We start from the raw sequence: 26,218 nt of genomic DNA, 5'->3' as shown, positions 1-26,218 counted from the left end.
ACTCTGCTTATTACACACACACTCTGCTTATCACATACACACTCTGCTAATTAAACACAAGAACGCACAGCAGCACACAAACATGCCAAATATTTCGAATAAATGGATTACAATGTAAAAGATTATTATTGTGCACATGAAGATATGGTGGAATCCGGCTTGTCCCGTAGATGCTCTGCTTGCGCACTTTCCGCTATCAAATTCCGCCATGTAAATAGCGAATCCGCCATGACGCGAGCGCAACTGGCATTTAAAGGGAATGGGAGATGAGACTCTGATTTGTTTAACGCACGTAAATCCCAAAACACACCCATTACTCATTAAGAAAATAGGGACAACCCTTTTAGACCATGCGCCGGGAGCGCCGACCACTTTTCCCGTCGTTAAACTAGCAAAAGGGGATTCGGACACAACCTAAGTGCACTTGCACCCTGCGCTTTAGACCATGTGTTTGGATCTTTAAAATAGGGCCCTGAGCAAGCAAATAAATATAGTAAACAAAATTATTTTCATGGTTTTTGCCCCAAATTAAGTTTTATTATGCTCTCTTTCTCCCACTCAAACACACACACACAGTACGGACACACACTTGCACAGAAATCAGCGCTGCTCTGACGATTTTAGCAGTAAAAAAGTGTATCAACTTAAAAGCTAAATGACATTTCTCACTAGCGATGTAATAATGGTGCTGTTCTTGAAGCAGATCAACTTACAGTTTCACTATTAGTAGAGACGCTGCTGCCGTACACTGATATTTTTTTGGGAACTAAATAATAACTTTTCTTTTTATGTCTTTATTTTTTGCAACCATAAAATAGCATTTCCAGGTTGCAGGGTAGTTATTTTTAAATAACGGATGTATGGATATGTAAGAATAAACATGATGATTAGAATAACAAACCAAAAACTTTTGATTTCTGTTAAGAACTTTCCTGGCAAACCTTAAAAAGATACATTTTTGGGAACCAGAAACTAATGTGATGAGATAAAAGAAATAATAAGCATTTTAAGGACAAAAAAAACTGACAAATGTCAAACATCTGAACAATGTCTTGAGGTAACTGTAGAAATTATTGGTAATTACTGTAGAAATTATTCCACTTAACTGTTTAAGTGGAATAATTTACTCTGGTCCATTGAATTATTAGAAATTTACATCATGGCCACATTACAACCTCGGGTGTGCATTATTTTTTTAATAATTCAATGGCCCGTCATCAATTATTCCTTACTTAATAGATGTGGGCATTCGATTTTGCCGTCAATCTCTGGGTTTGTCATGTTATTTATTTCATCTCAAATGCCTCTGGCACAAGTTTGTCCCAAAATATATCTGTCATCAAAGTTGCGCCCGGGAGCCAAACTGAAGCTGCACTTAAAAGAGCAACGCTGGCTTCTTATTTTCCACAGCTTTCAGGCACTGAGGAATAATAAAATGATTTCTTCCTCAAATATGACTCAACCTACATTGGTGTGATGCATCTGTGTGGGTAATGAGACTTCTTTTGAATGCACAGTTTCTAATTCAACACTGCGCCTCTGCTCTTCGTCTTTGACAGGACTTTTTTCGTTATCCTTTGCATGTGGACGTTTTTCTGTTTACAGTGTGTATGTGGGTCACATTAAAGGGCTGCATTTACTTACTAAAACTACTAACAATTCAATATATACATTGCTGAAGCAGTTATATTCTTTCCACTCAGATTTAAAAGACCGAGGGTGTTTAAAATTAAACTACTAGGGGTGTAATGATACCCTCATGTCACGATTCAATACATACAGGTGAAACTGGAAAAATTTTAGTATGGTGCAAAAGTTCATTTATTTCAGAAATTCAACTTAAAAGGTGAAACTAATTTATTATATAGACTCATTACATGCAAAGTGAGATATTTCAAGCCTTTATTTGTTATAATTTTGATGATGTATGGCTTACAACTATAAAAACCTTTTCACAATATTCTAATTTTGAATTTGGGGTAAGCCATAATCATCAAAATGATAACATGTAAAGGCTTGAAATATCTCACTTTGCATGTAATGAGTCTATATAATAAATAAGTTTCACCTTTTAAGTTGAATTATTGAAATAAATGAACTTTTGCACCATATTCATATCACGATACTGAACTCACAATACGATATTATTGTGATGCATATGATAAAAGGGCAACAAAAAATGTAGATTAAAATGCAGAATTTGATTTGACACTGTGGGTGTAAATGAACAGTCTTGGACTTGGTGCTGATAACCCAATGCACAGGACATCGGTGACACCAGAATAACAATATTCATGATTCTGAAGCTGAAAACAGAATTATTTCTCAGTCATGCTCTATTACACTCTAGTTTGAGTTAGAAGACATGTAGGTGCAACGTTATTTACAGTCAACAGAATGTGTTAAAGGGCCCATCAAAATAAAGTGAACCCCTTATTTTTCCACTATGCCTCTGGTCTTCATCTTTCCATGTCCTTTTACAGGTGGACGGCATGCACTGGCGAACAGGCGACCCCACTCTTCCCATCTCCGTGTGTAGTGTGCCTTGCCAGATGGGTGAACGGAAGAAGGTCGTGAAGGGTGTGCCTTGCTGTTGGCACTGCGAGCGATGCGAAGGCTACCACTTCCAGGCCAGCGAGTTCATCTGCGAGCTCTGTCCGTATGAGCAGCGCCCGGACCGCAACCGCACCGGATGCATCCCAATCCCCATCATCAAACTGGAGTGGCACTCGGCGTGGGCCGCCGTGCCGGTGTTCGTTGCGGTTCTTGGCATCATGGCTACTAGTTTTGTGGTGGTTACTTTCGTCCGTTTCAACGACACTCCCATAGTCCGTGCATCTGGTCGGGAGATGAGTTACGTGTTGCTGACGGGCATTTTTTTGTGCTACGCCATCACCTTCTTGATGATCGCCACTCCGACTTTGGCCGTGTGCTCCTTCCGGCGTGTGTTCTTGGGTTTGGGAATGTGCTTCAGCTACGCGGCTCTGTTAACCAAAACCAACCGCATCCATCGCATCTTCGAACAAGGCAAGAAGTCTGTGGCGGCGCCACGCTTCATCAGCCCCGCTTCCCAGCTGGTCATCACCTTCAGCCTGATCTCTGTGCAACTGCTCGGCGTGTTCGTGTGGTTCGCCGTCGACCCGCCTCACACGGTCGTGGACTACGGCGAGCAACGCACGTCCGACCCGGTGAAGGCCCGCGGGGTCCTCAAGTGCGACATCTCGGACCTGTCGCTCATCTGTTCGCTGGGCTACAGCATCCTTTTGATGGTCACATGCACTGTTTACGCCATCAAGACCCGCGGTGTGCCAGAGACCTTCAACGAGGCCAAGCCAATTGGATTTACTATGTACACTACCTGCATTATTTGGTTAGCTTTTATACCCATCTTCTTTGGCACCGCACAATCAGCAGAAAGGGTAAGTGAGATTTACGAAATCTGTACGAAATCCTCAATGTCATAAATAATTGCTTTTCATAGTGTGCCCTGGTTGTTCTCTCAGTTTTGGTAGGAACTGGCATGATTATTTGAGTACTCAAAAGTTACAGCAATGATCGATTATGCAAGTATTTTTTTTTTATTAAGAATTGTTGCTGTTATTTTCTTTTTTTGGCATTTCAGTCCCCTAATAGTCATCAACTAAACTTTAGTCAAGAGTCTTTTAAATTTTAATTAGAAGTCTTAGTCTTCTGCGACTAAGACTTCTTCTTAGTCGCAGAAGAAAGCCCTCCACAATAAGTGGCGAAAGTCACGTAGTACGACGGACAATCGATCGTTAACATGACTGGTTCATGTAGTAATTATCTTGGGGAGGAAATGTTCGCCTTTCATTTATTGACATCAAAAATGGCCTAATAGTTCCCTAACATTGGTCACTTTGTATGGCCGCTCTCTCTAACTTTAAGTAACTTTTCTTTACAGAAGTGTCTAGTTACTACAGGTGAAACTCGAAAAATTGGAATATAGTCCAAAAGATCATTTATTTCAGTAATTCAACTTAAAAGGTGAAACTAATATATTATATAGACTCATTACATGCAACGTGAGATATTTCAAGCCTTTATTTGTTATAATTTTTATGATTATGGCTTACAGCTTATGAAAACCTTTTCACAACATTCTAATTTTGAATTTGGGGTTTCATAAGCTGCATAATGATCAAAATTATAACAAGTAAAGGCTTGAAATATCTCACTTTGCATGTAATGAGTCTATATAATATATTAGTTTCACCTTTTAAGTTGAATTACTGAAATAAATTAACTTTTGCACCATATTCGAATTTTTCGAGTTTCATCTGTATGCATCTGGTTGTCCAGTCCTCCCGTTGGCTTTAAGAAGAGGATGTGGTGTGGCACTGCGAATGTTTGTTTCTGTGTGTGTGAGCTATAGGTGGCCGTGGGCTACAGATAATAACATCGCCTGCTGGTTACCCTTTCACCTGACCCAGCAGGCGATAGCCTCCACAACATTTCACATGTTAAAAGGCTAACCTAAGGAAGCCGAGACCAGGGTTTCACGTAGGAAAGCGACAAATGGGTCAGAGGCGATCAGTTGTGTTGTGTGGCAATATTGATCAGACAGTGTGCAACTCAAGAAGTATCTCTGAAATGTTTGAAGACTTTGGATAGCTTAGCCCTAAAAGGACATTTAAGTTCAGTCATTGTTTATGTTCCAGTCCTGTATGCTGTTAGTATTGCACTGGAAAATCATAAGTTTGGAACAACATGAGGTTATGATAGCTTGTTTTTATTTTTTTAAATTTGCAATTGCGTGTTATAAAGTCAGAATTGCGTGATATAAAGTCGCAATTGTGTGATATAAACTTGCATTCTGAGAAAAAAAGTCAGTCTTTTTTTCCTTATTAGACTTTATAACTCGCAATTGACATCTTTTCTCAGAACTGTGAGATATAAACAAGCAAAAAGCGTTTATTTCTCACAATTGCAAGTTTAACACAATGAATTCATCCAAAAATGTATATTCTGTCATTGTTTACACAACCTCATATGGAAGCTTGTTTCTGCCACAGAATAATATTTTTTCAAAGATAATTGTGACTTTATATATCGCAATTATGAGATAAAAAGTCACAATTATCTTTAAAAAAAAAATAGTATTCTGTGGCAGAAACAATCTTCCATATGAGGTTGTGTAAACAATGACAGAATATACATTTTTGGATGAATTCATTGTGTTTTTAAAAGCCATAGAAGTATATTTAAGTTATGCAGTGGTTGATCGAATGCTAAAACTCTTGTGTTTGAGTTGCTTTCACAGTGGATCACGATGAAAGCTCATTACCACATTGCTCTTTAGTCACATTAGCCTCTCACTGTGACTGCTGTGCCGTGTGCTAGCCAAGAGAGACAATTATGGATATACCAATTATTCCTTACACTAACAAGCTTATTTATATTCTTATTTAACGCTAGAACTGTGGGATGGATGGCAGTCTATTAGCATAGACCCCCAACCCATCGCATTACTCAAGATAAGAAAGCAACGACATGAATCATTTGATAAGGAAACAAAGACATCTTATTGAAAAAAATGTGCAGTTCCCTTTGTCACAAATAACAAAACATGGCCTTGAGTCTATATGTATTGAACTGTCGTCTGATTGGCAACCACACCAAGCAAAAGGGCTTCATAATTGGTTAGTAATGAAAAAATGACTAGCACTGAATTAATATCATTACAAAGAGTGAGTGTTGTATCGGTTGCAGCATTTGTGAAGAGAACCATTATAGAGTTGAGAAGTAGATAAAACTCCACCACCTGTAAAATATGCCTCCATTATTAAAAATGTGCTTTGGTTAATGCTTCAAAAATCAATTTGTGTGGATTTTCATTGCGGCGTCTATTACCTCTCCATTTTCCACTAGCATAAAGATATCAAGTGTGATACGATCTACACTCCTGGATTGGAGAATGGTATCACCGCCAAAAACCAATACGTGCACTTTGACATTTCCAATGCAGAGACTCTGCAGAATCATAAAGAGTCAATAAAGTGCTGCATGAACAGCGGCCAGCGCGCTCACGACGACTCGGGAAATCAATGCCTTCCAAAGGTGACTGGTTAAGATAATCACTCCACATATCTGTGGAATCAAATTACGGGTATCGCATAAATCACTGGCAGATCATTTTATTGGGTTTCGTTAAGTTCACCGTGTGACCCGATCTCCATTCGGGAGCCCCATGCGTTCCTCATATAATTGAAATGCATGGTAAACTGATTTAAGCTTGGATTTTTTTTAGATAAAGGTTTGATGTCTCTGTAGAACAATATAATGCGCCCTATTTTAACGATCTGAAACGCAAGTATCAAACGCGAAACGCAAGTAACTTTGTGGGCGGATCCCGGCGCTGTTGCTATTATACCGGCGGGATAAACGACTCTTGCGCCGACGCAAATCTAAAATGTGTTGGTCTGAAGTCGCTTCATTACTCATAGGTGTGGTTTGGGCGTAACGTGAAATAAACCAATCAGAGCGTCCTCTCACATTCCCTTTAAGAGCCGGCGCGCTTGTTCCACGGCGGATTGCTATTATAACGGCGGGTTTGCCGGCGCACGCAACTTACATGATGGTAACGGTGATCTCACAGTCTTCAGGATTGTGTTTCCTGGTTCTTGACGGACAACACACTTTGTCAGATGTCCTTATACACCGATGTGTCTCGCCACTATTGACCAAACAGGTTTGATCCGTCATTACTACAGTTAGTCTGAATAATTTGGGTAAATGTGTAAGATAATGCCTATTTTTTCACATCTTCATGGACACCACAATGATCTCCCTCGTGTGGTAATATTTTTCCTTGTAATTATGTATGGTTTGCAAAACTGGGAACTGCTGCGTCTGTGTAGATGAGAGAAGCAAAGTGTGTGTGTGTTGTGCACACGCTACATTATGGCCAAGCATGCGCGCTTAAAAATAGCATCTGAATAACACACCACTGTCTTTAGACTGGGTTTCTCCTGGTCTGTGGCGGAGTTGTTTTCTGAAACTGTAAAATAGCACCAGGGAACGTTTGCGCCGGAACGACTCCTCTTTTCACTGAACCGCAAGTTCATTCCCTAATTTACCGATGTGCGTCTGTGGAGGGAAAAGAATAGGAATGATACATGCGTCGGTGCAAGATAGGGCCCAATGGCTGTTAGCCAAAATGGACATTATTAACAGTTTTTTCTTTGGCGTTTTTCCCCATTATACAGTGCTATTTTTCTGATTGTAAAAGATGTGTTGGAAGTTGGCTCTGCGTGCTGTAGAATCACATCACAGGTCTCATATAAACAACTGAGAGATCGTTTTATTGGGTTTTAAATTCACCATGTGACCTGATCTCCATTCGGGAGCCCCATGCGTTCCTCATATAATTGAAATGCATGCTAAATTGATTTAAGCGTGGGTTACGTCAAGATTTGATGCGAGTCTCTGTAGAACAATATAATGTCTGTTAGCCAAAATTTACATTATTAGCAGTCATGAAGATGCATTTTTCCCCCATTATACAGTGCTGTTTTTGTAATTGTAAAAGATTTGTTGGAAGTTGGCTATGCATATTGTATCATATTACATGTCTCATATAAATCGTTGGCAGATTAAGTTCCTCCCCATGCGTTCCTCATATAATTGAAATGCATGGTGAATTGATTTAAGCTTGGGGTATTTTGATTTTTTTGAAGTCAAGTTTTGATTCTCTGTAGAAATATACAATGGCTGTTAGCCAAAACTGATAGAAATGTGTTTTTCTCCCGACTTTTTTTTTTTTTTTTGGTAATTGTAAGCGATTTGGCTCAGCGTGTAAATGCACATTTCGAGCGGATCAGTGGGTGAAATACATTGATATGCACAGTCATATTACAACATGATCTGAAACGTGGCAAAGTTCTTAGTAACTGCACTCCTGTTATGATAATCCTCTCGTGGGTGTAAGCATGTTCTCGCTGGAGCGTGAAATATTGTACTATTTTTCAGTGATGAATGATGTTATGAAGATTTAAGTTTGCATAAGGAATATTACGACGATCAGCTTGCTCTCCCTGCGCAGTAATTTCAATCACTCTCTCCGAGACACCAAACTGGATCTTTATGTGACATTTAGATGTTTTAGTGTCTTTAATTCCCTGAAGGCCAGCTTTGTTCACGATCAGTTCTGCCTCCTTTGTTCTTCGGGGTGTTGTGAATCAAAGTGTTGGGTGTTTGTTTTTTACTAATTTCCACTACAATCTTTGAAACTATTTTCCATATGTGTCATTTTGGTGACCTTAGAAATAATGCTCTGCTATTTAGATCCTGTAAAAAGAATATACACCTCATTTGATCTTCATAAATGTGCTAGCTGAGGTTGTAATATCTCATATCTGTTCTAGACACACACATCACGCTATTTCTCCTCCTGTGTAGGATCATGCTGTGCAAAGTTAAAGCCGTATTACCTCAGATTAGATAAGCTTTAGTTATTTGCTCTGCTAATATCATAATACATGAAGGTGAACCTGCCACAAAAAGCACTGGTCATAATGAAGTCTCCTCAGCGGATGATATTCCTGCCCGGGTCTTTAGTGTGCCACGCGCTGTGCTATTAATCACGAGTAATCTGTGTGTGATGGAGAAAATGGCCATGAGAGAAGACACAGTATAGAGGAATAGGTAGAATAGCTCAAGGTAGAGTCACAACTGCACACTATAAGCCAGGGATCAGGTCAGATACTGCCATACCAACAACACTCGTTTGAAAAGCGATTGGCTCGGCTTGTTTGAATGGTTTCTTTATTGCTTTCTCTTGCTTTTTCTTCACAGCCCAATCTCACACTGAGAAACAAGTCACTATATGTTCTCCAGTACAGTGTGTGTGTGTGTGTGTTGTGTGTGTGTGTGTGTGTGTGTGTGTGTGTGTGTGTGTGTGTGTGTGTGTGTGTGTGTGTGTGTGTGTGTGTGTGTGTGTGTGTGTGTGTGTGTGTGTGTGTGCATGTGATTTATGAGACACAAATTTGTATAATGACATGTGTATTACACTGGTATTACAATTTCATTTCATGAGTTCTCGTAATTCAAATTTCAAATAAAATTCAAATAACATTTTCATTACTCCAGTCTTCAGTGTCACATGATCCTTTTTTTGCAGAATTTAATAAAATAAATAAGTGTGTGTGTGTGTGTGTGTGTGTGTGTGTGTGTGTGTGCGTGTGCGTGTGTGAAAAACGTAGTTTAAACAGGTGAAACTATCGTGAAACTATAACTATAGAATATCATGCAAAAGTTCCTTTATTTCAGTAATTCAACATAAAAGGTGAAACTAATATATTATATAGACTCATTACATGCAAAGTGAGATATTTCAAGCCTTTATTTGTTATAATGTTGATAATTATGGCTCACAGCTTATGAAAACCCCAAATTCAAGCTGTAAAGCCATAATCATAAAATTATAACAAATAAAGGCTTGAAATATCTCACTTTGCATGTAATGAGTCTATATGATATATTAGTTTCACCTTTTAAGTTGAATTACTGAAATAAATGAACTTTTGCACGATCGAGTTTTATACAGTATTCAACATTTGAAGTGGATCAAAAAAGTTCATCAAAGTTGTTCTAAGACGAGAGCGGGTAATGTGCAAAATCCATGTGTAACTTTGATGAAAGGTTTTGATCCACTTCAAATGTTGACTACTGTATATATAACTCGTGTTAATAACCTGTCAGTTGTTCACATTGACAATTGTTCATGTTAGACTTTAGAAATGCATTTAATTAGTTTGATTGTGGTTGCATAATGTAGTTGCACTATGCATAAGGCGTATGTGTTAAAAGTCATACATTTATGCAGATGATGTATGATAACGCAGGTCCACTTCTGTTTAGACATTTCAATTTGCGTTGATATTTGATGTGCAAGTAAAAAAGAAAGAAAGTGAAGAATAAAAATAAAAGCAGCCTAATTCAATCAGTAATTTGCACAGGAAAGCATTGCTAAAGTGATGTTCCCGTTGAGCTCTCTCTCACACACGGTTTTCACATTACACATTGAAACACATTGATTTTTTTTTTTATAGTGTTCAATTAGCCAAATGATTCTGTTTATCGAACAGGAAAAATGACACTAAGCCACTGAGCGCTCGTGCACGACTTCAGACCCGTCGGTGTTGACCAGCCGAGATGCTGACCGCACCGCTGGACAGCTGTCATTTATACACAGAGCTGATGGGGTTTTCTTTGGATATTGTGTCACTCACACATGTCATTCTCATTCAGACATGCCCTCTCAGCTTGTCTAGCAGATTTTGAAAATATCTGTATATTATATTATTTTGAGTAATGGGTTCAAAGTTTGGAGTTTGCACTCTTCTAAAATCTTCTGCACACAAAGGCTGCATTTATTTGATCAAAAATATAGTAGAAACAGTAATATTGTGAAATATTATTGCAATTTAAAATAACATTTTTCTATGTGAATATATTGTAAACTGTAATTTATTTCATGAGCTGAATTTTCAGCATCATTAATCCAGTGTGTGTGTGCGTGCGTGCGTGCGTGCGTGCATGCGTGCGTGCGTGCGTGCGATCATTATCATTTGTCACTATATTGTTTTATTGTGTTGTGCCTATTCATGACACAGTCCTACATTTATATTGGAAAATACAAAAATTAATAAAAAAGCTTTTTTTTTTTCTCCATCGTAATCTAATTAGAATTTATTTTTTATTTTTTTTGGTCTTCGGGCAGCGAATTCTGCAATCAAACATTGCGGTTCCTTCATATATCTCCTCTTTCCGTCTCGCTGTTTTATGACAGACACGATGAACAACAAAATCAAGTTGTGCTCATGTTTGCCAGTCGACTTTGAGGGGCCGAGAGCAGAAGCGGTCAGTGTTTATAGGTTTAACATCTGTGGTTAGTTAGTGCACTGGCATACAGTGTGTGTGGCTAATCCTGCTTTGATTAATTGTCGTGCAACTGCGTGCCGTGTGATTGGGTGAACAGAAGGATGCCAGTCTCGCTTCCATCACCCTGATAACACACATGAACAGGAACATCAGCTGCTAACCGCTACCGCTAGCCTGTGTGTAACCCGAGTGTGCACACAACGCACGGACACTCAGTGAGAATTAATCAGTGGATGTTATAAGTCACCATGAAATCTAAATTCTTGGCAATACTTGTTTATTCATTAGATATTGCAGTGTGTAGCTATTATAAACATGGGCATGGAGCCTTACATCTGGCATGCATCTAATATGGACTTCCTAAAAAAAAATTATTTCAGTAATTCAACATAAAGGTGAAACTAATATATTATATAGATATATTAGCCATAAAAGGTTTCCATAAGCTCTAAATCATCAAAATTATAACAAATAAAGGCTTGAAATATCTCACTTTGCATGTAATGTGTCCATGAGCGTCGGAAGTAAAAAAAAAAAGTGTGTGGGTCCTCCCCCAGAAAAATATTACTGGAGTAAATGCCATTTCATGTATTCTTCTGGTGCCTTTTAATTAAAGAAGTAAACTAAACTCTGCTTCACGTCGGGCGGTTCTTTGCCTCCACGTCATACACGTCATGCATTAAATGCACAGCTGCCGATTATCCCGCTGATACCATGGCCATTTGCCAGCTTTGACAAGTTAAAGCGGTTATTGATGTTTGCAACGCAATATTTGACTGGAATTGTAACGTCAGTTGCGGCTCGTTAAGAAAGATAATGTATCAATTCAGCGGAAATAGAGTTTAATTTATTATCATTACCAATATCATTGGTTTTAAAAAGTATATGGTTCCTGACGCCCATGAATGAGTCTATATAATATATTAGTTTCACCTTTTAAGTTGAATTACTGAAATACATTTTTCGAGTTTCACTTGTATATCAAAACAATGGCATTAAGCGATTTCTCTGATGATGAGGGCGGGGCTTAACCTGTCACTCACATGAGATCAGCCAATAGCAAACCTCAACCATCCAATCAATTCCCCACAGACAAAATCAAGCCCCGCCCACATTTGCTCTTGTTTGAGAAGCCGTTTCACTCGGATATACGTCACAATAGGGAAGAAAAGACTAGCGTTTCATGCTGACTTTAACAAGTCATTGTGATTTTGATTCAGCTCGACTAAAAGTTAACGCAGAAATCTTGATATTGCCTAATACACTCTCTTGATCTTATTTTTGTTTTACTTGCTGAATATTCTGCTCCACTAAGTTAAATGAGTCGTGAACACAATTTCATGTTGATTTAAAAGTTTTAAGTAGTGGTTGAACTCTTCTGTGAAGTTAATTTCTTCAGACAAAGATTTGCAAACCATTTAGAGAGCTTATCCACTCTGATGCAAATCTGTTTTGAACATTAATTCCACATCATGTCAGAGTTATTCTCTCAAATATGATTTAATTGAGCGCGGTTTTCAAGCCTCTATAGTTGGGCTTTAGTGACCTAACGATTTCTTTTAAACAGCTTCCTGTTTTAATTCATTCAAAGAAGGAAATCTCACACACTTGTTTATGGCGACCAGCAGATGTTGTCTCCGCACCGGTGTTTTTCTTGCTGATTTTAAAGTATGCATGCTTTAAAGAAAGAGTTAACATTGACTATTCAGCTGTTTCTTATGACAAAAAGGAGAAAATATGTTTTGTACTTGTGCATGCCGTGAGCGACTCGCACAAAGTTAACTTGGTTGCTCTCGGGCATCTGTCACTCATAGTTCGTGTTTCAGAGGAAAAGCGTGAATTGGTTACGCATCTGTGCAAGTGCTGAACACATGCAGTCAAACCCAGATAACACAAATATAAGGGTCCATTAACACAGAACACATACACACACACACACACACACACACACACACACACACACACACATTTGTTAAGCGACCTTGGGTAGCCTACCATGAAAGGCGCTATATAAGTCTACACTCTTAGAAAAAAAGGGTTCATTGGGGTTCTATATAGAACCATAGGGTTCTTTACTCAACTCCAAAGAACCTTTTATGCTAAAAAGGTTCTATAATGACAAGAAAGAACCCTTTTGGCACAAAGGTTCTCTATTATTTGACAAAACAAAATTAATGAATGAACCCCTAAATGAACCCCTTTTGATTGAACCCTTAAAAAGGGTTCTGTATAGAACCTTTTAGGGGTTCCAAATACGCAGCGCCTATAGAACCTTTTAAGGTTCTATATAGAACCTTTTCTTCTAAGAGTGTAAGTTATTATTATTATTATTATTATTAACCCGTTTGCACTGCTTTTCCATTGTTTTTCTATGTGCATTTGAGCGTTGTGCGCTGTTGCAGCGCCTCATGCATGATGTTTATCATGCACAAGTTAATAAATAAATGCACAAAATGTATTTTTTTGCAGCAGATCGCAATTTGCATGGGATGTTTATGTGGAGAAAAAAAAAAACATGTTTTACTTTTACTATCCCAAACTCCACCCCAACACGAACACATGGGGTTGTGCTCGCCGACCCAGAAAATAACATGTGCCGTCACCTGAGAAATAGCCTTTACAAACCTGATCCATTGAGTTCTGTGAGCCGCGGGCTTTGGAGACGGAGGACTATTAGAAGAGCCGGGTGAGAGTCGGCTGCGGCTTCTGGACAGGGATTCTTCAAAACTAATTAAGAGTGACATGAGGGCATCGAGAAGCTTCATGAAACAACAGGGGAATTGGCAGGCAAAGGAAGGACTGACACTGCACAGGTCATTTCTGGTGAGCGCGCAGTGTGTGTGTGTGTGTGTGCTCTGCTATTGGATCATGCAGCAACAGTAATTCAGATTTTATTGCAATCCGTCCTTCTATTTGGGTGGGCGGCGAGGAAACACATCAGCAATAAACCACAGCATCTCCTCACCGGCAACCATAACACACAAGCTCTGATCCGAACGCTTGAGAGCTGCAGACAGCATGTTATTATAGGCTATATACATTCCTGCTTTTAGTCAAGTCAAGTCACCTTCATTTATATAGCGCTTTTAACAATATAGACTGTTTCAAAGCAGCTTTACAGTGATAATTGGGAATTAAAGTAACAGAGATTGTTTTGTCTTTACAGCAGCTCTAGAAAGAGTTATTGTCCAGCTAAAGTACGTTTTTTGATTGATTCACTTGTGTGGTAAAAGTCGTTAGTTATTAATTTAGGGGCCGCTTACACGACACCGTTTTAACTGAAAACAGAAAACGCTTAATGCGTTTTGGCCGTTCATTTGCATGACAACAGTGTTTGGTGGCTCGAGAAAGCAAACTTTGAAATAGGTTCAAGTTTATAAAATGTTTAAAGCGTTATGTAAACTTCAAAAACGTGAATCTGTGAAAACGGTGACGGCGGGCACATGGATATTATGTGTTTAGTCTATAGGTATGTGCGTTTGAATATGTATGTGCGAAGGCGCGTAGTCTTTCTTTACAAAGTGACATCAACAAATGACTTGTCTGACCTTCATAATACTGATTTTTAAAAATAATTGTTTTATTAAATGTTATAGCCTGATAAGCCAGACCCACATCAAGATGTTGGGTCTGGGAACACACCATTGGCAGGGCTCAATCCGAGGGGCGGGACAAACGGTTGTCTTTCATATTCCCTCTGCACGCAATAGGATAGCGGCGCTACAACCAACCAGAGCAACGAAGAAGGTGATGAAGTCCGAACACATCTTCCTTTTTTAAGAATGACTTCAGTGCTGTTTTTTTCTCAAAGAAAAGAGAAAAGAGTCGCGGCCAAAGCCGTTTCGAAAGACCGCTGTTCGCCGGCAGCCATCTTTGTTTTGAAGTAGCAGGGAATTCACACGGAACCGTCGCAACTCTGCCGCCATTGTGTTAAGCCCGCCCACCGACTCTACACACGATGTGATTGGCCTGACTAGAGTTTGGTTTTTCCAGCTCACAAGCCAACGGAGAGTTGCTAGACGACACTGGCTGCAAAATAACATTTAGTGCCGCCAGGGTTTCGTCTAGATTTCTAGGCTAAGCATGTTATATAAAAGAAACAAAATTAATGAATGTAAATGTAAACCAAAGAAAAAAGTTTGTCTTTGTAATAGGGCTGTAAACGATTAATCGCATCCAAAAAAAAAGTTTGTGTTTACATAATGTATGTGTGTGTATTGTGTATAATTATTTTGTATATATAAATACACACACATACATGTATATATTTAAGAAAATTTTGTTATTTATATATAATATAAATATAAATGCAAATATTTCTCAAATATATATATACATGCATGTGTGTGTATTTATATATACAAATTAATTATACACAACACAATACACACATATATATTATGTAAACACAAACTTTTATTTTGGATGCGATTAATCGCGATTAATCGGTTACAGCCGTACTTTGTAATCAACATATACTTAAAGGTACACTATAATTTCAGTCAATAGCCTACTGTACATCATCAATCCTTCTTCCAAAATGTGTTTTTGTCCTGATTCCTGTGTGTGTGTATGTGTGTGTGTGTGTGTGGTTAGATGTCAAAACATGCGAGAAAGGTTGTATTTTGTCATTATCTTTGCTGATGGCAATGTTGACTATGATCTTGACTATGTCCACCTACCATGTAGACAGTGCAGTCTTGAGCAGTTTTTTCCCTCTGCTTTTTCAGCTCTGATCATGTGTGATAGTCACCGCATATCTGCAGGTTAATTAAATACACAGCAGTTGTATCATTTTATTTGTCTTTGGCTCTGAAATGCATTAAGGAAAGTGTAATTTAGACTTTAAGAACAGCTATATATGGCACAATCGTCTGTTTAACTTCAGACCTCGAGGGTTTCTGAGAGGCTTCTGGGTAATCGACGTGTGATTAAGTGCTCAGTGTGACACCATTATACAGTCATATGCACTCTGTCTCTTTATGTTGCTGCAAAACTTCAGAAATTCACCGCGTCCTGATGTGGTTTTTGTTTTAATTATTCCTCTTGCTCATGTAAGGCTGAGTCTATTACAAACCTGCTGAGAAAATGTTTTAATGGTCCTTTGAGATTTGATTTATCCTCTATTTGGCTGGGATTTCCCATTATTATTCCAACTTTAAGAGCCTACGGGGTCATATGAAGAGAAATCAAATTTCCATTGATTAAAAGAGTTTGACGTATTGTGGTATAACTTTCAGAGCTCAAAACCTCCTTCCCAGATCAGAAATAGCTGCAAAAATTAATGAACTTCCAGGAAATTGACTTTCCCAGTAATAGTGTTTCTTAAAGGTACAACTAAAAATAATTAAAAAAAAAGGCCAGAAACAGCCATAAAGTTATGATCGAGGAAATATAATGACATAATAACATTATAAATCAACCTTAATAGATAAATACAATTTAATAAATAAAACATTGTGTGACATAAAACTCTGGCTCATTTTGAAAAGACATGTTATATATTGTGACACCACAGATATTATATGACACATACACAAAATTATCTCAAAGTAGCCTACTTGTTACAAGGCAAGTATTCTCATAAACACAAATGACAGATCACATGGAAAGAAATCGGATGTGTATCATTATATTGGATCGGTGCATTAGCTCTTAAAGCGACAGCAACCTATAAATACCTGCAGCTGTCTATATCATTAATGTTTAATGGGTGGTATAATGCCCTTTTCACAAGATAAAATAAGTCTCTGATGTCCCCAGAGTGTGTGTGTGTGAAGTTTTAGCTCTAAATACCCCACAGATATTTTTATATAGCATGTTAAAGTTGTCACTTTTTGAGGGTGAGCAAAAACGTACAGTTTTTGTGTCTGTCCCTTTAAATGCAAATGAGCTGCTGCTCCCGGCACAGGGGCGGAGCTTCAACAGCTCGTGTCCTTTTACCTCACACACACACACACACACTTGCACTGAACATTTCAATGCTTATGTTCAAACCAGAGTCAGAATGATGGAGAGACTCAAGAAGAAGTGACAACATGTAGAAGCAACCGGACATTTCTGAATGGTTAGTTGGTGAATTTATGTAGATTATGTGTAGTTATCTTCTAGTCATTGATTCGCATATTCTGTCAAGATAATCTATAAATTGTGTTCAGGGGGCGGGGTTTATGTAAATTTTAGGGTTGGTGATGTCACTAACCCGGGAGGAATGTCGTGTAGTTCCTACCAGCCGTTTGTTGTAGTCCTTAAAAAACTATTTCTTTAAAAGCAAATATCTCCCTTTGCTTTGAACTTTGAGCGTTGTAACTTTGCAGATGTTGTTACAACATTACACACTTACTACACACTTCTAAAGTTAGAAAAGTGAAATCATAATCAACCACCCCTTTAATCATACAACAAAACTTGTATCAATATTTAATTTATATTAAATGCCTTACACTCTGCTGTGAAATCTCTTAAAGTTGTGTGCAGTCCCTCCTGAGGGTTTCTGGGAGTATTAAGTTCTACTTCTAACAGTATAAGCCACTGATATGTGCCATTGTCTGCCAGAGCCGCTGGTCATAATACAGCGCGATTGCACAGATCGATACATGATATTCCCGCGGAGTGGAAGATGATGGCAAATAGCATCAGAGTTGTCATATATTCTATAGTTGTTCCGGGGAAAGCAGAATCTGAAGTTTGTGAGAACTCAGAAGTTTGGTGATTAAATATAATGAGCAGTGTTTCCTCTGACTGGTATTAACGGGCTGGTTGTTAGTCTGAGGTGATTTCTTTGATCTACAGGCAAATTAACACTGAGTTATGTGTAGCTTTTAGTGGGAAATCTCCAGTCTGGATCAATATCTGCGGAGCCGGTCTCAGGCGATTACCTGCAATTTCCGACCTTAGAAAGGTAGAATTATATCCACCGATTCATTGGCGGCTGCGAGTTTGAATTGTTTTTGTGTGTGTGTGTGTGTGTGTGTGTGTGTGTGTGTGTGTGTGTGTGTGTGTGTGTGTGTGACTCTAATTGATGATATGATGTATTATACGCATATACATATCAAAATCAGTACATTAATATGGAGTCAGTACAACTTTATATTTTTGAAGTCGCTTATGCTGATTTGAAAACAGTAAAATTATTTACTAATTATTATTTTATTTTGGTCCTCACACATAATTTTCCAAAGTAAAGAAGAAAAAAAAAATATATATATATATATATATACATACATAATAACCGAAAAAGGTGTAGGCTGAAGCCTATGTTTATTATGCCTACACTTTATACATACTTATTTAATGAGCGTCACTTTCCTCTCTGGATTTGATCCATTCAAAATAAACAAACATTTACATAAGACAAATGTAAGATGCACATACATGATTACAAAAGTACACATATCAGATATTATTTCAATAGTTATTTCAATAGTTTACATATGACATACACAAATGATTCATATTGAGTTAGCCTATATATTTATTTATCACCATATTTAGTTTTTAAATAATTTACATATGAAGTACACAATTTTAATTCCTTATCACAGTTATTCCATAGGTTTACCCCTTTAACATGATCAAATATTAATAATATTTGAATAAGTTTCTATGTGAATATATAGTAAAATGTAACTTTCTATGGGAATATATAGTAAAATGTAATTTATTCCTGCACTATAAAAAAAAAATTAACCTCTCCAAGTCAAAATATTCTAGTCACATCTAAATTTTTTAATTGGCCCAAGTGAAATTCTGTAAAATAAATTAATTGTTGCAATAGTCTGTTAACATTGGCTCAATGAGAAATAATATGTCTAAGTGACTAAGTGAAAGATTTAGATGTTATCAGTCACTAGACAATTTTGACTTGGGGATGTAATTTTTTTTTTACAGTGTGTGATCAAAGCTGAATTACTCCAGTCTTCAGTGTCACATGACCCTTCAGAAATCATTTGCTGCTCAACACTATTATCAGTGTTGAAAACAATTGTGCAAATGTCCCCAAATGTCTGAGCAGTTATGCTCTATTTGCTCTCTTTGCTTTCTTTATTCATGAGGTTGTTTGAGATGTGGTTCGATTCACTTATAAGGCAGATATGTAGGTAATAGTCTGCAGAGTCACTAGCTTTAGCAGCAGAGTTTTCTTTCTGCATTAGGCTTTAGCTAGTGTGGATTGAACACTTAGCATGTCTCTTTCCCATGAGGCAGCTCATATGTTGTGATCTTGCTCGACCAGCAGCAGCTTTAGAGGTTTGCGTTCGCTCAGTAAATGTCACTAAGCATTTCCCCGGTGGATTGTCTTTAAAAGCGCACCGATCACTGCTGTGAACATGTCGGCTCACCAGCCAATGCCATCCAGTGCCGTCCGGTTACGGATCAGGGATCAGCGGCTGGCTGGAGCTTTGCTTTCCATGGCCACGCTTTTCATTACAGGATGTTCGCGCTTCTACGTTTGCACACTTATTATCTGTCTTTCAGTGTTGCTGTGCGTTTGGACTCGAGCGTGTCTCGCCATCTGCCAGCAGTCATTCAGTGTGTGGCTTTACCCCCTGCTGGAGACAGAGATACACATGAGTGTTTAGCCTTTGAGGATTCTTCTGTGTGTGTGTGTGTGTGTGTGTGTGTGTGTGTTCTCGGCACTGAGTGTGTTGCATGTGCTCATGTCTGTTAATTGAGTAAGAGCTTTCATTTTTAAATTCTAATTAAGGAAAGTTGTAAATCTGTCTCTGAGTGCGAGCGTGTGTCCTTATCAGCTGCTAATTATGCTTCCAGCATCTGAGAAGTCTTGGTGTGTGTGTGTGTGTGTGTGTGTGTGTGTGTGTGTGTGTGTGTGTGTGTGTGTGTGTGTGTGTGTGTGTGTGTGTGTGTGTGTGTGTGTGTGTGTGTGTGTGTGTGTGTGTGTGTGTGTGTGTGTGTGTGTGTGTGTGTGTGTGTGTGTGTGTGTGTGTGTGTGTGTGTGTGTGTGTGTGTGTGTGTGTGGTCTGAGGGTGTCTGTGAAACTTTATCAAGCTCGAAATGCCTGATGAATAACAAGTCCTGACATGTTCTTTAATTTTAGCATATTTATTATGAGTTTTTATTCAGAAATTAACATGTACCACGAGTACAATATTTTTTTTGCCCCTAATTGTAATGTGTTTTGTATTTTATTGATGGATTTGATGTAGCATGTGTTGTCCTGATTTTTAGATAGATAGATAGATAGATAGATAGATAGATAGATAGATAGATAGATAGATAGATAGATAGATAGATAGATAGACAGACAGACAGACAGACAGACAGATAGATAGATAGATAGATAGATAGATAGATAGATAGATAGATAGATAGATAGATAGATAGATAGATAGATAGATAGACAGACAGACAGACAGACAGACAGATAGATAGATAGATAGATAGATAGATAGATAGATAGATAGATAGATAGATAGATAGATAGATAGATAGATAGATAGATAGATAGATAGATAGATAGATAGATAGATAGCAAACTCTATTTATAACTCTATTACACTTTGCCCCGTTTTCAAAATAAAATAGTAATTTTCTACAAAAATAAAATTCCAGTTGTCCTGTCGTCGACAGACTCAAGTGCTCGAAACTGAACACACATCTCTGTATCCAGCGTACACTATAATGGCTTTTATTTGCTTTTGACACGACGCCGCATCAAGTGAAGGCAAACATGCGCCGCTCAGCGACTGAACGCCGGTGGGCGGGGCCTGTGATGCGATGATGTATAACTATGCATCGATGTCTGGCTTTGGAAATGGAAATGCATATTCCCGTTTGACGTCACAGATCCTGCAATATCAAAACAAGACATTTTTAGAGCTTGATTAAATAAATGCTTTGTTTATAATGAGGAGGATTTTGGTACAAAGACCTCAAGACAAATCTGATCTCTCGTGTCATGACCCCTTTAAACTTTAAAACAGTTGATTATTATTGCTAGAGAGACTGTGAACTCTCTCTCTCTCTCTCTCTCTCTCTCTCTCTTTCTTTCTCTCTCTCAAATTCATGCATGAGTGGAGTTTTTATGATTGGAAAGGAAAGGAAAGAAAAAGAGGGAAAACCTTAACTTTTTTTATTTGTATTTTTTTATTTAGAAACGAGTGTTGGTGTTTCTAAGATGCTTTTTCATGTCTTGAGACTCTGGTTTTTTTTTTAAAATCCATTGCTTTTTTTGTCCCACTTTATATTAAGTGGCTTTAACTACTATGTACTAACATTAAAATTAATAATTTGATACAATGGACTTATTGTGTACATATATGTTTTTAAATTGTACTTATATTTAAAAAATACCTGCTTGTAATTACAGCGGTAATTCATTTATGTAATTACATTTGTAATTACACTGTTGACCCTTCCCTTATACCTTAACCCGACCCTTAAACTTAACCATACCAGCACACCTGTCCCTAACCTTACCTGTATCACACCGCAATAGCAGAAAAAGTATTTTACAATAAAACATGAACACAATAAGTACATTGTACTTATTTTTTTATGTAAGTACATAGTAGTTAAAGCCAGTTAATATAAAGTGGGACCTAACTTTTTACTAAAAATGTTTAACACAGTCTCACCCCATAACGTCACATACTGACGGGTCTTGAACATACGACGAAAAGTGTACCCTTTAACGTCCATGTGTGACGATTCGGGTTGGGTTGGGTTTAGGTATGCGTTAGGGTACCGCTAGGAGGCGCTGCTGGTGCGCTTATGTCTGCGTCTCATATTGACGTTATAGGGGTACCCTTTTCGTCGTATGTTGACGTATGGTCAAGACCCGTCAGTATATGACGTTTTGGGGTGAGACCGGGCTGAAATGTTATATCTTTAATGTATAATTAAAGTTTCAATGAGGTACTATGTGTAGTGATGGTAATGTAACGTGATGTAAGGTTCATAGAATAATAAAGTGCTTGTTAAACCTCTCTCTCTCTCTCTCCCTCTCTCCCTCTCTCTCTCTCTCTCTCTCCCTCTCTCCCTCTCTCTCTCTCTCTCTCTCTCTCTCTCTCTCTCTCTCTCTCTCTCTCTCTCTCTCTCTCTCTCTCTCTCTCTCTCGCAGATGTACATCCAGACGACCACCCTCACCATCTCTCTCAGCCTCAGCGCGTCTGTGTCTCTCGGGATGCTCTACATGCCCAAGGTCTACATCATCCTCTTCCACCCCGAGCAGAACGTGCCCAAGCGCAAGCGCAGCTTCAAAGCCATCGTCACTGCCGCCACCATGTCAGGAAAACTAGTGCCGAAGGGCAGCGACCGGCCCAACGGGGAGGTGAAGACCGAGCTTTGTGAGAGCATGGAGACCAACAGTGAGTATTTCAGAAAATCCCTTTCAAATGAGTGACTTTCCATGACCACTTGGCTTTTAAAGGTTAGGAGGCCACCTATAGTGCTAGTTAATAAGTTGCGTTAAAAAGACACAAAAACCAAGACTGATTTAATGAATTCCCATTGCTTTACAGGACAAGTAGTTCATTTACCAATTCGCTCATAGCAGGGGCCCTATTTTAACGATCTGAAGCGCAAGTATCAAACGCGAAACGCAAGTAACTCTGTGGGCGGATCTGTTGCTATTATACCGGCGGGATAAACGACTCTTGCGCCCGACGCAAATCTAAAATGTGTTGGTCTGAAGTCGCTTCATTACTCATAGGTGTGGTTTGGGCGTAATGTGAAATAAACCAATCAGAGCGTCCTCTCACATTCCCTTTAAGAGCCGGCGCGCTTGTTCCACGGCGGATTGCTATTATAACGGCGGGTTTGCCAGCGCACGCAACTTACATGATGGTAACGGTGATCTCGCAGTCTTCAGGATTGTGTTTCCTGGTTCTTGACGGACAACACACTGTCAGATGTCCTTATACACCGATGTGTCTCGCCACTATTGACCAAACAGGTTTGATCCGTCATTACTACAGTTAGCCTGAATAATTTGGGTAGCTAGATTTATGCCTATTTTTTCACATCTTCATGGACACCACAATGATTTCCCTCGTGTGGTAATATTTCTCCTTGTAATTATGTATGGTTTGCAAAACTGGGAACCGCTGCGTCTGTGTAGATGAGAGAAGCAAAGTGTGTGTGTGTTGTGCACGCGCTACATTATGGCCAAGCATGCATGCTTAAAATAGCATCTGAATAACAAACCTTTAGACTGGGTTTCTCCTGGTCAGTGGCGGAGTTGTTTTCTGAAACTGTAAAATATCATCAGGGAACGTTTGCGCCGGAACAACTCCTCTTTTCACTGAACCGCAAGTTCATTCCCTAATTTACCGACGTGCGTCTGTGGAAGGAAAAGTCAGAATAGGAATGATACATGCGTCGTGAAAGTAATTTGTGCTGGAGCAAGATAGGACCTCAGATGTTAATTTGTCTTTTTTTCTGATTTTCAAATAGTTTTTTTGCTTTGAATCGAATGCTGTGATTAATCTCGGAGCTGGTTGGTTTGGTTCAAGGCTTAAAGCTTTTGGTTGAAGTTTATTGAAATGTAGAAAATGAGAAGGAAATATGCTTTAATAATCCAAGTGCGCTGTAAACGTGTGTGGTTTACTCTTAGCGTCACATTCATCTCTGTTTTTCCTCCAGATGTTTGGTAAACGCTCCATCTGTATGTTGAACAGCTGTTTACTACAGAATGGTAAACTCAACCAAACACCAGTCTTGTTTTAAGACCAAAAGTTTCCCGCTGAGATGTTTGCCGGAGGTAGACAGGCAAAGTAAAGCGTGACATCAATGTCCCCGGTCTGATTAGCATATCCGACTAGCTGCGGTATTTGCCAGCTTGATTAAAAAAAAATTGGCTCTTTTTGATTTTTTTTAATTTATTTATTTTTTATTCTGTAAAGTGCGGGATTATGGAGTGTTGAAAATTTAATCACTCAGAAGTGATCCAAGGCTTTGAGGGGAAATAAGCCCATTTTAAGTCATCAAGCCAATTACTTTGCTCTGCTGTGGTGATGCTTTGCCTTCAGAAACATTAAAGCACAACTCATGTGTCAGAATCAAGACCACCCAGAACTCAATTAGGCAAGTTTGTGTTATACGCTAGGCCTTTTTGACACTTTTTTTTAGTAAAGAGAGGATTTTGGGAACGGGACATGCAGGGAAAGATTAATTTCAGTGAATCTTGTGAATCCGTTCACCAAAATGATTTATTATGTAACCCTTTTACATCACAACTTCAGTAGGTAGGTCTGTTTGTGTGTTATTAACGAATCATTGAATCATTCATTCAACAGATTTGTCTTTCACAACCTGAACAAGACTTTTTTATTCTTAATTAAAATGTAACAGTGTTTATTAAGACAATTTAGACACTCAATTGAATGGAAAAATACCCAAAAGATTCATTCACTTCTAGACAAATTTAAACTTGTTTGCATGAGAATATATTTGACATTAAAAATAAAATGCCAACTATAGGCTAACTTGTTGGGGTTTTTTACATTTGATTTTTGACATTTTTGACACATTTATGACCATTTGAATTCATTCAAAAACACTGATTCATTCACAAAGAACACAGCATCGCAAACTGCTCAATTTAAACTTGACAAGATTTACACATTTATTTGAGTGTCACATCTTGTGTTGTTAAAGGGTTAGTTCACCCAAAAATGAAAATAATGTCATTATGTCGTTCTAAGCCCGTAAGACCTCTGTTCATCTCCGGAACACAGTTTAAGATATTTTAGATTTAGTCCGAGAGATTTCTGTCCCTCCATTGAAAATGTATATACAGTATACTGTCCGTGTCCAGAAAGGTAATATAAACATCATCAAAGTAGTCCATGTGACATCAGTGGGTTAGTTAGAAGTTTTTGAAGCATCGAAAATACTTTTTGGTCCAAAAATAACACAAAATAAGACTTTATTCAGCATTGTATTCTCTCCCGGGTCTGTTGTCAATCCTTCACAGTTACGCTGATGGCGTAAGACGCTGATGACGTGTTATCTGGTGCGCCCGAGCTTCATTTATAGACTGAGGGAAACGCACGCTGTAAAAGTGTCTCATCCGCGACATGCACATTTACGCACCATTAAAAAAATTATATCCACGCAAACAATGTAGAATAGCTTGAATATAGCGTGCGTCTCCCTCAGACTGTAAACGAAGCTCGGGCGCACCAGATAACACGTCATCAGCGCCTTACGTCAGCAGCGTCACTGCGGAGTCCTGAACGCAGATTCACAACAGACCCGGGAGAGAATACAATGCTGAATAAAGTCTTATTTTGTGTTATTTTTGGACCAAAAAGTATTTTCGATGCTTCAAAAACTTCTAACTAACCCACTGATGTCACATGGACTACTTTGATGATGTTTATATTACCTTTATGGACATGGACAGTATACTGTATATACAGCTTCAATGGAGGGACAGAAATCTCTCGGACTAAATCTAAAATATCTTAAACTGTGTCCCGAAGATGAACGGAGGTCTTACGGGCTTAGAACGACATGAGGGTGAGTCATTAATGACATTATTTTCATTTTTGGGTGAACTGACCCTTTAACTGTCAGGGCTCACTAGTTTGTCATGGTATTGTTGTTCGTGTTTATTGAAAAAATTACTCAAATAAGGAGGACTCGCAATGAAACCTGCAGAAATGAATCTTTTTGGTGATTCACAAGATTCACGTACTGTAAATGAATCAAGATATCCAGGACTTTTTTCTCATTCCTTCCTCCAAGTCCTCTCTTTACTAAATAAAATTGGTTAAAAAAAGGCCAGGAATCAAATCAAATCTTGTCTAATTTAGTAGGCAAAGGCAAAATTTGGAACAACTTACACTGCCGTTCAAAAAAAGTCTGGGATTGGTTTATTTAAAACCTCAAAAACAATAATATTGTGAAATATTGTTACTGTTTTCTATTTGAATCTACTTTAAAGAGTAATTTATTCCTGTGATCAAAGTTGAATTTTCAGCATCATTACTCCGGTCTTCAGTGTCACATGATCCTTCAGAAATCAGTATACCGGTAATATGATGATTTGCTGCTCAAGACACATTTATGATTATTATCAATGTTCAAAACAGTTATGTACAAAAAAAAAATCAGGATTATTTGATGAATATGAAGTTCAATCTGAAATAGAAAGCTTTTCTAACATTATACACTGCCATTCAAAATTTTGGGGTCAGTAAGAATTTTCTATTAATCAAAGAATCCAGAAAAAAAAATGGTAACACTTTATTTTACAGTGTCCTTGTTACATATGTTACATGCCCTTAAATTATGCATAATTACATGCAACTTACCCTCAGCCAAACCCTAACCCTATAGTAAGTACATG

General features: G+C 38.3%; 1 protein-coding gene across 4 annotated transcripts in view; it reads left to right on the top strand.

Annotated features, from left to right (window-relative positions):
• Positions 1-26,218, top strand: part of grm8a (glutamate receptor, metabotropic 8a) — a 211,615-nt gene that overhangs the window by 184,485 nt on the left and 912 nt on the right. For all 4 annotated transcript variants that reach the window (XR_013798735.1, XM_079622081.1, XM_079622080.1 and 1 more), the window contains 2 exons: positions 2,484-3,419; positions 21,983-22,229. Coding sequence is in view for 3 of the 4 variants with exons in the window: in XM_079622081.1 (XP_079478207.1) it covers positions 2,484-3,419; positions 21,983-22,229 (1,183 nt within the window). In the remaining variant the exon portion in view is untranslated. The remainder of the gene's footprint in view (positions 1-2,483; positions 3,420-21,982; positions 22,230-26,218) is intronic.

This window comes from Phoxinus phoxinus, assembly GCF_949152265.1.
Source record: "Phoxinus phoxinus genome assembly, chromosome: 9".
NCBI classification, from domain to species: domain Eukaryota; kingdom Metazoa; phylum Chordata; class Actinopteri; order Cypriniformes; family Leuciscidae; genus Phoxinus; species Phoxinus phoxinus.
Note: the sequence above shows the minus strand (reverse complement) of the source record. Positions and strands in the feature narration are given on the sequence as shown.